The sequence below is a fragment of the Chiloscyllium plagiosum genome, chromosome 4 (genome assembly GCF_004010195.1).
Source record: "Chiloscyllium plagiosum isolate BGI_BamShark_2017 chromosome 4, ASM401019v2, whole genome shotgun sequence".
Taxonomy (NCBI): domain Eukaryota; kingdom Metazoa; phylum Chordata; class Chondrichthyes; order Orectolobiformes; family Hemiscylliidae; genus Chiloscyllium; species Chiloscyllium plagiosum.
Window position 1 is genome coordinate 54,790,415 of NC_057713.1, and position 15,587 is coordinate 54,806,001.

Sequence of the window (15,587 nt, forward strand, 5' to 3'; positions counted from 1 at the left end):
GGCTGCTCCGGTTTCCTCACACAGTCCAAAGATGTGCAGATCAGGTGAATTGGCCATGCTAAATTGCTTGTAGTGTTAGGTAAGGGGTAAATGTAGGGGTATGGGTGGGTTAGGCTTTGGCAGGTCGGTGTGGACTTGGGCCGAAGGGCCTGTTTCCACACTGTAATGTAATCTAATCTAATCTAAAATTGGGAGAGGTATGTTGATATGCTGGGACATATCAGTAATAAGGAGGTGGTGGTGTTGGGTGTCTTGAAAACATCAAGTAAAGTCCCTAGGGTCTGGTGGAATCTATCCCAGGATCTGAAGGAAACAAGGGAGGAGATTGTTGGGGCTTTCACAGAGATCTATGTGTCCTCTAGCCACAGGTGAAGTCTCAAAAGACTGGGGAATAGCTAGTGTTGTTACTTTTTGTTTAAGAATGACAGCACAAATAATCCAGGAAATTAAAGGCCAGTGAACCATACATTATTGGATATTATTGGAGAAGATTCTTTGGGACAGAATTTACTTGAATTTGGAGAAGATGGGATAGTCAGCATAGCTGTATGTCGGGAGACCTGTCTCTCAAATTCAACTGAGTGTTTTGAGGAAGTGATGAAGCTGTTTGAAGTCAAGGCAGTGAATGTTAGGTAAGGCAGCAATGGACATTACTAAAGCATTTAGAAAGATCCTTCATGGTAGGTTGTTCCAGAAGATTAAGTTGCATGGAATCTGTGGTGAATTGGCAAGTTGGATACAAAGTTAGCTTGGTCATAGACAGAGTATTTGTGGAAGGATGTTTTTCTGACTGGAGGCCTATGACCAGTGGTGGTCTGTGAGGACCAGTGTTGGGGTCTCAGTTGTTAGCAATATATATGAATAATTTGGATAAAAATGTAAGTGGGCTGATTAGTAAGTTTGCAGATGACATGGAAATTGGTGAAGTTGTGGATAGTGAAGAAGGTTTATCAAAGGGCAACAACAGGATACAGATGAGTTGTAAAGTTGGATGGAGAAATGACAGATGGAGTTTATTTCAGACAAGTGTGAAGTGGTACACATTTTGGAGGTCAAATGCAAGAGGAAAATATACAGTAAATGGTAGGATTCTTAGGAGCACTGAAATAGAGACACTTGGGATAAAAGTCCATCGCTCACTATTGAGGTTATGTTCCTTTTCAGATTACTTAGATTACTTAGTGTGGCAACAGGCCCTTCGGCCCAAGTCCACACCGACCTGCCGAAGCGTAACCCACCCAGACCCATTCCCTTACATTTACCCTTTCACATAACACTAACGGCAATTTAGCATGGCCAATTCACCTAACCTGCACATTTTTGGATTTGTGGGAGGAAACCCACGCAGACACTGGGAGAATGTGCAAACTCCACACACAGTCACCCGAGGCTGCCATCGAACCTGGGACCCTGTTGCTGTGAGGCAGCAGTGCTAACCACTGAGCCACCGAGCCGCCCTGAGCATGTGTTGCCAGGGACGGTGCTAGAAGCAGATATGTGAGTAAAGTTTTTGAGACATCTAGGTACATGAACAGGCAGGACATAGAAAGATATAGGCCATGTGTAGGCAGATGGGATTAGTTTAGAATGGCATCATGGTCAGCACAGACATAATGGGCCAAAGAGCCTCTTCCTATGCTGTACTGTTCCATATTATAAGAATGTGGGTCCATTAAAAGTAGTTGGGAAAATGTATAATTGGGAACAGAGAAATGGCTGAGAAACTAAATGAGTTCTTTGTGTCTCTTGTCATTGAGGAAGATTCAAGAAACACTCAGCACTAGAGATCCAAGTGACTAGGGAGAATGAGGAGGGAAAAGGAGGTTGGAATTAGTAAGAAAGCTTTGCTGGAGAAATTAATGGTGTGGAAAATTGCTAAGTTCTCAGAACCTAATGAAAGAATGGCTTGTGAGCTGAATAGTAATCATGTTCCAAAATTTCTCATGCAGTGGAATGATTCCTCCAGATTGGAAGCTTGAAACTATACGAATGACAGAAGAATGTAACAGGAGCAGTTGTAGGCAAATTAGCTCTTTTAGCTTGCTCCAACATGATGATGGCTGATCTCGTCTTGGCTTCAACTCTACTTTTCTGCCTGTTCTCTATAATCCTTCAACCCATTATAACTAAAATTTTGTCTATCTTCTTTTTAAATGTGTCCTGTTATGGCATCCACTGTACTGAGATATTTGTATCATTGATAGTCACATGTGGGGTGCCAGAAGACTGGAGGTTGGCAAACGTGGTGCCACTGTTTAAGAAGGGCGGTAAGGACAAGCCAGGGAACTACAGACTGGTGAGCCTGACCTCGGTGGTGGGCAAGTTGTTGGAGGGAATCCTGAGGGACAGGATGTACATGCATTTGGAAAGGCAAGGACTGATTCGGGATAGTTAGCATGGCTTTGTGCGTGGGAAATGATGTCTCACAAACTTGATTGAGTTTTTTGAAGAAGTAACAAAGAAGATTAAGGGCAGAGCGGTAGATGTGATCTATATGGACTTCAGTAAGGCGTTCGACAAAGTTCCCCATGGGAGACTCATTAGCAAGGTTAGATCTCATGGAATACAGGGAGAACTAGCCATTTGGATACAGAACTGTCTCAAAGGTAGAAGACAGAGGGTGGTGGTGGAGGGTTGTTTTTCAGACTGGAGACCTGTGGCCAGTGGAGTGCTACAAGAATCAGTGCTGGGTCCTCTACTTTTTGTTATTTACATAAATGATTTGGATGCGAGCATAAGAGGTACAGTAAGTAAGTTTGCAGATGACACCAAAATTGGCGGTGTAGTGGACAGTGAAGAGGGCTACCTCAGATTACAACAGGATCTTGACCAAATGGGCCAATGGGCTGAGAAGTGGCAGATGGAGTTGGGAGTATTGCTGAACAAAGAGACCTTGGAGTGCGGTTCATAACTCCTTGAAAGTGGAGTCGCAGGTAGATAGGATAGCGAAGAAGGCGTTTGGTAGGCTTTCCTTTATTGGTCAGAGTATTGATTACAGGAGTTGGGAGGTCATGTTGCAGCTGTACAGGGCATTGGTTAGGCCAAAGTTGGAATATTGCGTGCAATTCTGGTCTCCTTCCTATCGGAAAGATGTTGTGAAGCTTGAAAGGGTTCAGAAAAGATTTACAAGGATGTTGCCAGGGTTGGAGGATCTGAGGTACAGGGAGAGGCTGAACAGGCTGGGGCTGTTTTCCCTGGAGCGTCGGAGGCTGAGGGATGACCTTAGAGGTTTACAAAATATTGAGGGACATGAACAGGATAAATAGGCAAAGTCTTTCTTTTCTCTAGGTTCGGGGAGTCCAGAACTAGAGGACATAGGTTTGGGGTGAGAGGGGAAAGATATAAAAGATACCTAAAGGGGCAACTTTTTCACTCAGAGGGTGGTACGTGTATAGAATGAGCTGCCAGAGGATGTGGTAGAAGCTGGTACAATTGCAACATTTCAGAGGCATTTGGATGTGTACATGAATAGGAAGGGTTTGGAGGGATATGGGCCGGGTGCTGATTAGGTTGGGATATCTGGTCAACATGGACGGGTCTGTTTCCATGCTGTACATCTCTATGACTACTCTGTATTAGTGAATTCTACAGATTTATGAGTCTTTGAGAGAAGTACTGTCACCCTCCCCATTAAAGAAGTAAGGGAACAATATCAGCAACTACAGGCCTGTCAGCCTTGCATATAGGGAAAATGCTCGAATTAGAGGAGGTTGAACTTTATAAGGCTTGTTTTGAGAACAGTAGCTAAGAGAGATTTTCTGAAACTTCCAACTCTTTTGAAACCTCATGGCTTCTGCTGAAAGTGAAAACTAAAAAGAACTACAAAGTGTTGTCTGAGAGAGCTGATCGCACCCAGGCTGCTTCCATTGTTCCAACTTCAAAAAAAAACCCAAGGCATCACAAGTTGTTTACTCTCTTGGAGACAGCCCTGAACCTCCACATGACAATCTGCCTTCAGAAAAAAAGGGCAAAATAACATCTTGAAAGCTACAGTATTGTCACACTATCTTTTGAGTAGGTCTAAGACTGAGCCTCCACAGACCTCTTTGATAGAGAATTCCAAACGTTCGCACCCTTTGAGTAAAATAGTTTCTGTTCACTTTTGGTTTAAGTGGCATCCCCTTTTTGTTTTTATTCTGTACGCCCTCGTTTTAGATTCACCAACCTGAGAAAACATGTTCCCTGCGTCTACCACGTCTATGCCTCAAAGTATTTTGTTAGTAGTGAGAGCACTGCTCATTCTTCGAAATTCCAAAGAATATTTGGCTCAGTTTGCCCAGTTTGCATCCATATGATAACCCTGCCATCCCAGGAGCAAGTCTGAACCTTTTGTTCCACTTCCTCTCTAGCAAGTTTATCCTTGCTGAGTAAAGAAAATAAAAACTGAACACAGTACTCTCGGTGCGGTTTAGCTCAGCTCCTATACAATTGAAGGGAGACTTCATGACTGCTATACTCTCAACCTCATGTGATAAATGTTAACATTCCAATAGTCTTTCTAATAGCTTGCTGTACCTGCACTTTAGCATTCAGATTAACCAACAAGGGTTCATTAAACTTGCCAACTTCAATTCTCGGTGCATCTGTTAATTCTACCAAAGGGGATATGTTGTTTCACCACAGCGTATTCAAATACCATGTTCTTCCCTATTCATTAGCCTGTTTAAATCTTCTGGAAGCCACTTTGTCTTGTGCAATACATATTCCCACTTAGTTTCATCATTTGAAAGTTTAAATATTGCATTTGGCCCCTGAAATACAAAATATCAATACACATTGTGAATAACTGGCCCCCTAACACTGACCCTGCTAGTCACCATCTGCCAAAATGATAGTGACTCCTATATTCCTACTTAATATTTGGAAACCTTGGTTCAGATCCTGCAGGACCTGAATGCTTGGCAGGTTTCAGGCCCCTCAGCACATACTCCCTTCCCTTTGTATGCCTCTTGCAGGGTAAGATTCTTGGTGGTTTGACTGAAACATGATTCAGCAACTTGATTCTACATTTATGCTTCTTTGTCTATCCTTTCATGTAATGTTGACAAAAGCTGCAGATGTGAATCTTTGCTACATCTTGCTAAGGAAGGGGAACCCTTCCTGTTACTGTTTCCAGCTGTCCATGATCAACAGAATGAGTCCTGGAATGCTCTTTGTTTAGCAGAAGGTTGCTTAAGTGTCAGTATCTGGATCCTAACTAAAGACAGAATGGAACAAGTTCCACATACACATCAGACTAAAGTCTGAGCCGAGCACCTGCTGACCAGAAGCTGCCAGAAAGAGGAAATGTAAAGGCATTTTGATTCCGGATGCCCCATCTCTAGGCTTTTCCAAGGTGAAAATGATGGAATTGAGTGAAGATATCACCAGTTGTCCACCGAGCCAAAGGACTTAAACAAGTTCCTCAACTTGTTCACCAATGCAGAATAGGCCTGGTTACTGCCACTGTCTTTTCACTTGTGATGCTGACAGCGTGGGTCAGCATGAAGATGTGCCACTGTTTGCCTCTGAGAGAGCAGCCTTGATACCTTTTTTTAAGGTTAGAATTCCTTCAGAGGACAATAGACGTCAAATGAGTGGACACTTTGAATCTCTTTGTGGCCTAGCATGGGAAGCACTGAACAGTTGCTGTGAGAGCGCAAACAATTTGGCTTTGAATTCTTGACTTAAGATGTCTGGTTGGAAATGTAGGGCCAAAACCAGAACTTTAACAAGGTGACTCATCCTTGTCTTTCCCGTATTGACTGGGGAGGCAAGGTGGAGGAGTGGTCTGAAGCAACCAGCTGATTCTGATTCCTTGGTGATCCTGCCCTCCAGAATAGTCATTCAGGGATCTTTCAGGGCCTGAGCCCTTGAGTGGCACTCGCTCAGAGCCTTGCTGCATCCCTAACATCAGATGACCTACTATTTCAGGAGAAAAGTCTGCATTAAGGAGTGAAACGCCTGGTTTTAAAGTTTGTAAGGGAGCGTGAGGGCCTTCCTTTTGAGTTTTATAAGAAGAAAAAGAGCTTTTTCTAAATGATGGAAAGTGAGAAGTTGTAAAGATTCATAACCTGGGTATCTATGTAAGATTATTTTTAAAATATTAAAATAGCATGCATCAATCAGAGGATTCTGGGTAATGGAAGATGGAGGATGGGAAAAATTTCTGTAAGAGCTGCTCCTTTATTGAGATATTTTAGGTGTTGGAGGTGATTTCCTCGAATTCCAGGACCAGCAGTTACTGTTTTATATGCTGTTGCATTGTTTTGGAACTTTGGAAAGAAAAAAGTCACAACAGCAGCAGTTTTAAAAGGGAGAAGAACAGACAAAGGAAGCACATGGTGAGGTCCATGTGAGAGAGAGAGCGAGAGAGAAAGAGCGAGAGAGAGAAAAGTAAACCTGCACAGTTACAGCCTTTGCTATTTGAAGTCATGTATCGCTGAACATAGTGCGTCTGGGAAAATTAACATAGTGAAATTCACAACTCATCTTGGAGGAACCATTTGGGCGAAGTTCACAGCACAGAAGCAGGTAAGTGGGACCTACAGAAAGTCTGCAGTAGTGAGTAGAGTGGGTTCTTTCTTGATTATGTTTTTTGAGATATGTCTCTTGATGAAACTTAAAATATAAGCCATAACTATTCATTTAACCCAGTGCGGTGTTTTGTAGAAGAATAAGATGGTGTTATTTTCTGGTTCTGTAAATTGTGATGGAGCAAAAATGGCCTTTTGTAGAATGATATGCACTTCTTGTCAGATGTGGGAGTTTAAAGAGAGTTTAAGGGATACTGCAGATTATAACTGCAATAAATGTTGGTTGCGAATCTTATCAGATCGAATGGATTGGTTGGAGAGACCGATAGAAGCAATAAGGAATTTGCAACAGCAACAGTATGTAATGGATGGCAGTTATAGGAAGGAGGGAAAGCCTCAGATACAGTCACATAGATGGGTTAACTCTAGGAAGGATAAGAGGTAGGTAGCTAGTGCAGGAGTCTTCTGTGGCTATACCCATTTCAAACAAGTATGCTGTTTTAGAAAATGCAGGGGGTGATGGATTCTCAGGGGGACATAGCATCAACAGCCAAGTTTCTGGTATTGAGACTGGCTCTAATGCAACGAGGGGTACGTTGGGTTCCAGCAGATCAATTGTGTTAGGGGATTCTGTAGTCCCCATTGGTACAGACAGATGTCTCTGTGGCCAGCAGAGAAAAATCATAATGGTGTGTTGCTTCTCTGGTGCCAGGATCAAGGATGTCTCAGAGAGGGTGCAGAATGTCCTCACAGGGGGAGAGGGGCCAGCAAGAGGTCATTGTCCACATTGGAACCAATGACATAGGAAGGGAAAAGGTTGAGATTCTGAAGGGAGATTACAGAGAGTTAGGCAGAAATTTAAAAAGGAGGCCCTCAAGAGTAGTAATATCTAGATTACTCACGATGCTAAGAGCTAGTGATTGCAGGAATAGGAGGATAGAGCAGATGAATGCATGGCTGAGGAGCTGGTGTATGGGAGAAGGATTCACATTTTTGGATCATTGGAATCTCTTTTGGAGTAGAAGTGACCTGTGCAAGAAGGACGGATTGCACCTAAATTGGAAGGGGACTAATATACTGGCAGGGAGATTTGCTGGAGCTGCTCGGGAAGATTTAAACTAGTAAGGTGGGAGGGTGGGACCCAGGGAGATAGTGAGGAAAGAGATCAATCTGAGACTGGTACAGCTGAGAATAGAACCGAGTCAAACAGGGCAGGCAGGCATAAGGTAGGATTAATAAACTAAACTGCATTTATTTCAATGCAAGCGGCCGAACAGGGAAGGCAGATGAACTCAGGGCATGGTTAGGAACATGGGACTGAGATATCATAGCAATTACAGAAACATGGCTCAGGGATGGGCAGGACTGGCAGCTTCAAGCTACAGGAAGGATAGAAAGGGAGGCAAGAGAGGAGGGGGAGTGGCATTTTTGATAAGGGATGGCGTGTTAAGGGTTTAGATGGAGAGGAATTTAAGTGTGTACAAGAAAATTTTCTGATTGAGTATGTGGATGTACCTACAAGGTGCAAAACGTGACCTACTCTTGAGAAATTAGGCAGGGCAGGTGACAGATGTCAGTGGGGGAGCACTTTGGGGTCAGTGACCATAATTCTATTAGATTTAAAATAGTGATGGAAAAGGATAGACCAGATCTAAAAGTTGAAGTTCTAAATTGGAGATCGGCCACTTTTGACGGTATTAGGCAAGAACTTTTGAAAGCTGATTCGGGGCAGATGTTTGCAGGTAAAGGGACGGCTGGAAAATGGGAAGCCTTCAGAAATGAGATAACGAGAATCCAGAGAAAGTATATTTCTGTTAGGGTGAAAGGAAAGGCTGGTAGGTGTCGGGAATGCTGGATGACTAAAGAAATTGAGGGTTTGGTGAAGAAAAAGAAGGAAGCACATGTCAGGTGGAGACAGGATCGATCGAGTGAATCCTTGGAGTATAAAAGAAGTAGGAGTATAAGAGGGAAACCTGGAGGGGGGGAAAGGAGGCATGAAATAGCTTTGGCAAACAATTAAGGAGAATCCAAAGGGTTTTTACAAATATATTAAGGACAAAAGGGTAACTCGGGAGAGATGAAGGCCCTTCCCAAGATCAGCAAGGCAGCCTTTGTGTGGAGCCGCAGAAAATGGGGGAGATACTAAATGAGTATTTTGCATCCGTATTTACTGTGGAAAAGGATATGGAAGATGTAGACTGTCGGGGAATAGATGGTGATACCTTACAAAATGCATATTGCAGAGGAGGAAGTGCTGGATGTCTTGAAACACATAAAGGTGAATAAATCCCCAAGACCTGATCAGGTGTACTCTGGAACTCTGTGGGAAGCTAGAGAAGTGATTGTTGGGCCTCTTAGAGATCATTGATAGTCACAGGAGAGGTGCCGGAAGACTGGAGGTTGGCAAACGTGGTGCCACTGTTTAAGAAGGGTGGTAAGGACAAGCCAGGGAACTATAGACCAGTGAGCCTGATGTCGGCAGTGGGCAAGTTGTTGGAGAGAACACTGATGGACAGGATGTACATGTATTTGGAAAGGTAGGGACAGATTATGGATAGTAAACATGGCTTTGTGCGTAGGAAATCATGTCTCACAAGCTTGATTGATGATTTTGAAGAAGTAACAAAGAAGATTGAGGACAGAGCGGTAGATGTGATCTATATGGACTTCAGTAAGGTGTTCGACAAGGTTAGATCTCATGGAATACAGCGCGAACTAGCCACTTGGATGCAGAACTAGCTCCAAGGTAGAAGACGGAGGCTGGTGGTGTTCATCAGACTGGAGGCCTGTGACCAGTGGAGTGCCATAAGGATCGGTGCTTGGTCCTCTACTTTTTATTATTTACCTAAAATGATTTGGATGCGAGTATAAGAGGTACAGTTAGTAAGTGTGCAGATCACTCCAAAATTGGAGGTGTAGTGGACAGCGAAGAAGGTTACCTCTGATCTTAATCAGATGGGCCAATGGGCCGAGAAGTGGCAGATGGAGTTTAATTCCGATAAATGTGAGGTGCGCATTTTTGGGAAAGCAAATCTTAGCAGGACTTAATGGTAAGGTCCTAGAAACAAAGAGACCTTGGAGTGCAGGTTTATAGCTCCTTGAAAGGTAGCAGGTAGATAGGATAGTGAAGGCAGCGTTTGGTATGCTTTCTTTCATCGGTCAGAATATTGAGTACAGGAGTTGGGAGGTCATGTTGCGGCTGTACAGGACATTGGTTAAGCCACTGTTGGAATATTGCCTGCAGTTCTGGTAGTCTTCCCATTGGAAAGATGTTGTGAAGCTTGAAAGGGTTCAGAAAAGATTTACAAGGATGTTGCCATGGTTGGAGGATTTGAGCTATGGGGAGAGGCTGAACTGGCTGGGGCTGTTTTCACTGGAGTCTCGGAGGCTGAGGGGTGACCTTTGATGTTTATAAAATCATGAAGGGCAGGGATAGGATAAATAGTCAAAGTCTTCCCTGTGGTGGGGAGTCCAGATCGAGAGGGCATATGTTTAGGGTGAGGGGGGAAAGATATAAAAGAGACCTACGGGGCAACTTTTTCATGCAGAGGGTGGTAAGTGTATGGAATGAGCTGCCAGAGGAAGTGGTGGAGGCTGGTACAATTGCAACATGGGTATATGAATAGGAAGGGTTTGGAGGGATATGGGCCGGGTGCTGGCAGGTGGGACTAGATTGGGTTGCGATATCTGGTTGGCATGGACAGGTTGGACCGAAGGGTCTTTTTCCATGCTGTACATCTCTATGACTCTATGTTCATAAAATCTTTTTGAAAGAACGCAAAGGCGTGGATTTCCCATGTAAATTAAACATTGACTAAACCTCACCTGCAGCACTTAACAGTCTGGGCATTGTATTTTGCAAAGAACATATTGGTGGAAAGAGTATTGTGAAGATTCAGAAGAGCACTAACTTCTCATTCCGGTGGACTCGGAATATCTGCACTGCATCTTCCATTGCATATGGAATTTCTCCCACCGTTATGGCATCATTACAGTATTTTTGCTGGCTTTTTACTTGTAAGTTAACATCACTCACTTAGCTGCTCTTTCTGTCAGTAACAATGAACTAGTCACACTGCCTGCAACTCAGTCTTGTCCTGTCTAATGTGGGTTTCTCCTTTCCACTCCTCCCTCTTGAGCATTTGCCATGTGTATCTTGGACACTCTGTGGTGTGGTGTTCCAGTATCTGGCTGTTGCTAGTCTTGTTCTGTCACACACCATCTTGCTCTCTATTCAACTTGGTACCTCACTTTCTAACTCGACAGATTGTGTTGTAACTTCCCTGTGTTAACAGCCAGCACAATGTACATATCCCATTAATGACCTCTGCCAAAACTATCAGGCTAGATTTCATTGTTTTTCTTATGTACATAATATGGAGCTGGACTAATTAATTTTTTTGGAATTACATTTCCAAATACTTCTGGTGCAGTTGTTTTTCCAGTTTGAGGTTTAATTATTTTTCCTCCACGGTGACCTAGCCAAGATGTTGTAATAGTATTTAATATTCTCAGTAGTGTTATTGCTTAAGTCCAGCTAAGAGAAGAGTGCACTCAGGACTCCACGAAACTTAATGTCTCATTTTCCAATATGTGGCAGGCATTCTCTTCCTTTCTCCTTATCATATTTGTTGGATTGGTGCCATCACGAATTCCATCAAGTGCCTTACATGTACTGGGCCTTGATGGCACAGGCACTGAATTGATAACCCTATGCAGTTGCTTCATAACCGTAGTCTGCCTATAGCCCAAACATTGAAAGCCATTTTTCAAAAGTGAAATCAGAAAATGCTTCTATATGCAAATGGTGGTGGAAGTTCAGACCTTCCTTCGACAAATGGCAGTTGTACTCAGCCAGCTGTTAATTTTAAATTCAGGCTTGATGCTTTCCATCAATCAAAGTTGGGCAGTGGAGTCACATCACAGATTAATGTTAGATTTTGGAGATTCATGACCAGTTACCTAATTGTCAGTTGACCACTTGTAAGGCATTTGAGTTTAAGAAACAGTAGCTTACATACAATGCACTGTTCAGTTATACAAAGAAAGAAAGTGTATGCCCATGACACGTGGGAGCACTGCTTTTGTGTTGCATGGAGGAGCAAAGACACTGATTATGGAGTGATAGTGTGTTCATCCCTTGCAATCTTTGCTTGTAAGCCTTTGTTCTTCCCTTGGGCAACTCCTGATTTTCTCTCCTGAAAATGGTGACTCATTCTGTACCATTGATCTCTCTGCCTCTGCCTCCCCTTCTTTGCCTCCACTACTCTCTGCCTCTTCTCTGCCTCTCCCTGTCTCCTTGCATGTGGTTTCTGTTTATTCTTCTGTGGGTTTTTGCCCTTCACTCCACCTTCTGCCCCAAAAATGGGGCCAGCGATCTGTGCTATCAGTCATCGGTATGTACCGTCTTGTGAAATGATCTCTGTAGCTTCTTATGATGCTTGTATGCTCATTGTCACCTTGTCTGCCTAACTCGAAGGGTTAGCTTACTATTCTTTCAAAGAACAAAAACTGCTCCTTATTCCAAATACCTTGACAAGTGGGCCCGTCAATTATTGATGTAAGTTCAGTGGAGTATTGAGATCTCGTGCTATGATGTAACTACTCGGGAAAATACAGCTTAAAGGGACACCAATTTGTAACATCAGCTGTAATTTCACTGACGTTTTAACAGGCTTATTGGTCCTGTTCCTCTGCTCATGTTGTCACTAACTTGTTACATGCTTTTTTAAAATTTTGGTTAAAAATTGCCTTGGTTGTTGATTTCCAAGCTTTCTGGTATTGTTCCTGAGCCAACTGAACTTTAGAATGTTATAACACATTTCCAGGTCTGACATCTACTTAATACCTTCCGGTTGCAAGCTGCTTGGTCTGAAGATTTGATTTTATGATTTTGAAAATTTTCTGAACTATTGGTTGTAATAGTTTCATATGATTCACTGGATGTGTGACCCACCTGGTATTTATAAGCTCATTGAAAATGTTGAGGATGAAGGCAATATCTGTTATGTGCTGTGCAAACTAATCACTGTGGATTTCTTTGGAACAAAAGAAGTTAAAAGCTTGTCTTGCGCACTTAGCATTTAGGTTTTTTGGTGCAGTGAGACCAGAATCTTTGTAAACAAACTAAATTTCAAAATGTTATGTTTTGAATTCAAATTGTTCATAGGTTGCCTGTTCTTTATTTGTATAGCAACCAGGGTTTCTGCTTGCAATTGGAAGATTTGGAGCCCTTTTTCACCCTCGTGACATGCAAGCACACAGATGATATTTATTTATGTCAACTTCTGGTGGCTTAGTCACTGAAGACATGCTTTGACGCTAACTTTGATTAATTCTGTTTTGAGGCAGAAAGTGAGAGGCTCAACCTGACACACTGCTTAGACCGTAGCTTGTGTCACGTGAATTCCAAAGGATCATCGTACACCCGAAAGCTGTTTGTGCATGGTGCTCTGATAAGAAAGGCACGCGATTGCATGGGCTTACCAGTTCATTGCTTTTGGCTTTTCTGGATCATGTAGAGCATTTTGAGCAATTGCATTTGAACAGATATGGTGATATCATCTTTTTTGATATGATCCCTGTTTATGGTAATGGTAATATGAATATCATGCTGGTGTTTTCATCTTTCTTACCAAAGCAAACCAAAATGATTTGACTTGTGGTGGGGAATGAGTGTTTTAAATGTAAATTTCTCTGGATTTAACCAAAAATGTAATTTACCTTGTGTGTAAATATAGATTTTAGATTTGAGATTTTCACTTTTAAAAGTTTACTTTTCTCATTTTATAAATCTCTAGGTGCATTAACAACAAATGGCATCAGTGCAGATACAAGTACTGAGATTGGAAGAGCGAAGAACTGTCTAAGTCCTGAGGATATTATTGATAAATATAAGGAAGCCATTACTTACTTTGGCAAGGTAAACCTGAAATTGTGCACTGTAGAATTATTACCTATTTGACTTACTCAATTTGGAACTTTGTGCATATTCTCATAACAGAAAACTGTCATTAGAGAAAAGTAAGCGTAAGTAGTTGTGGAAGTTAGGCATAATCTAATGTAGAATAACTGACTCCATGCCAGTTATCCTCTAGAAGTGGCAGACATTTGATGAACCTTGATTTGATAGCTTTATTGTATAACTTGCTTGATACAATTTTGCTCAGAAAACTCATTTTGTTGTAAAACCTGCATCAACATACTGTAGAGATGTTCATTGAAATGTTGCACATTAACCTGACGTGTAGGAGAAGACCAACTTGATCCATCAAGTCTGTCCCCTCTGAAAGATAGCTATGGCGTTGTGATCAGACCTTTGTCACCTTCAACGGACAAATTCCACCAGTTTGGTGTTGTAATGGTATTTTAAGAGCCAATTTATTTTTAACATGAAAATAATTGTGTTCAGTTATACAAATTAAATTTCATTTATTTTCAATTATGCTCTTGGATGGGTTGAGTTTTTAATTCAACCATGCAGCATGAGAGCTGAGGTGTCGCAGTGGCTCACCATCTCGGAAGGCAGGAATTCCTAGGATCAGGTCAGCAGGAAACCGAGTGAGGGAAAAGTAAAGTAGCTTGGGTATGGACAGGCTCCTCAGGTACTGAGACACAGCATGGGAACGTGGACTAAGAACTGGACAGTATCCTGGCTTGGTTTGACAAGTGGTAAGTTACATTTGTGCCAAGCAAACTCCTGTCAATGACCATTTCCCTTAAGAGTTGACTTAACCACTGCCCATTAATATTCAGTGACGTTACATCATTGAATTTCCCCACTAGCTACTTTCTGGGAGCTACCATTTGGCCGGAAACTTAATAGGACTCGATATGTAAAAAATAGTGACTTGAAAAGTTCAGTGCAGAGAAATGCAGAATTATATATTAAGGCTCCTCCTGTGATTTCAAGAAATGGCTCCAGGGACTAGTTACTGTAAAGGCTATGGATCCTGACAAAATTCAAGCAATAATACTGAAGATGTGCTCTTGTATTAGCCAGTCACAACACTGGCATCAACTGGTTAAAGCTAAAAGATGCACAGGTATGACTTGTCTCGGAAAAGCATATCAAGTCTAACTTAGCTAATTACTGCCTTATCAGTTCAGTTTCAGTCATTCGTGAAGTGATGGATGGGGCTGTTAAATAATTTGATGTGCCACTTGCTCAGTCGTAACCCTGACACCTGCTGGAGCTACTCTGCTCATGACCTCATTATAGCATTGGTCCAAAGCTATAGAGGCATGAGTGACTGCATTTTATGAAGTATGGCATGTAGGTGTCCCAGCAAAACTTGAGTCAATGGGAATTGGGGAATTCATAATGTCAGAAGTGGTAACGTTCCCTGACTGCACCATGTTTAACTTTGACTGACTGCTTCAGTACCTAAGGAGTTACAATGCCCAAATGCAATAGCCAGGCTTGGGTTGACAAGTGATGAGTAACATTTTTGTGACACAAATGCTAGGCCATGACCATCTCCAACAAGAGGGAATTTAACCATTGCCCCATGACATTTGGTATTACCATTGCTGAATCCTTTAGTATTAACATCTTGGGGTTATCGTTGAACAGAGGTTGAACTTGTAGTCATATAAAGACTGTGACAAGAAGAGCAGGCTAGTGCTAGGAACTCCTGTCTCCCCAGTGCCTATGTACTATTAAGATAAATCAGGAGTGGAACAGTTTGCATTTGGATGTGTGTTTCCATTACCACTTGAAGCTTGACACCACACAGGACAAAGTTACCTGCTTTATTGACAGCTCACCCACAAACTCCTCTTTGTCTTCCTTTTTTTTTTGATGGTCAGCTTTATTCATTTATGGGTTGTGGACATCGTCGGTTAGGCCAGCATTTATTGTTCATTCCTAATTACCCTTTGAAAAGGTGATAGTCAGATGCTGTAGGTAGACCACAATGCTGGTAAGGAGGGAATTTGACGATTTTGTCTCAGCTATGCTAAAAGAACAGCAATATATATTAGATTGGATTAGATTAGATTACTTAGTGTGGAAACAGGCCCTTCGGCCCAACAAGTCCACACCGACCCGCCGAAGCGTATACTACCCAG

General features: G+C 42.3%; 1 protein-coding gene across 1 annotated transcript in view; it reads left to right on the forward strand.

The window, feature by feature from the left end:
* Positions 1-15,587, forward strand: part of trappc9 (trafficking protein particle complex subunit 9) — a 598,494-nt gene that overhangs the window by 35,079 nt on the left and 547,828 nt on the right. The window contains exon 6 of the mRNA XM_043689331.1: positions 13,316-13,437. Within this exon, the coding sequence (XP_043545266.1) occupies positions 13,316-13,437 (122 nt within the window). The remainder of the gene's footprint in view (positions 1-13,315; positions 13,438-15,587) is intronic.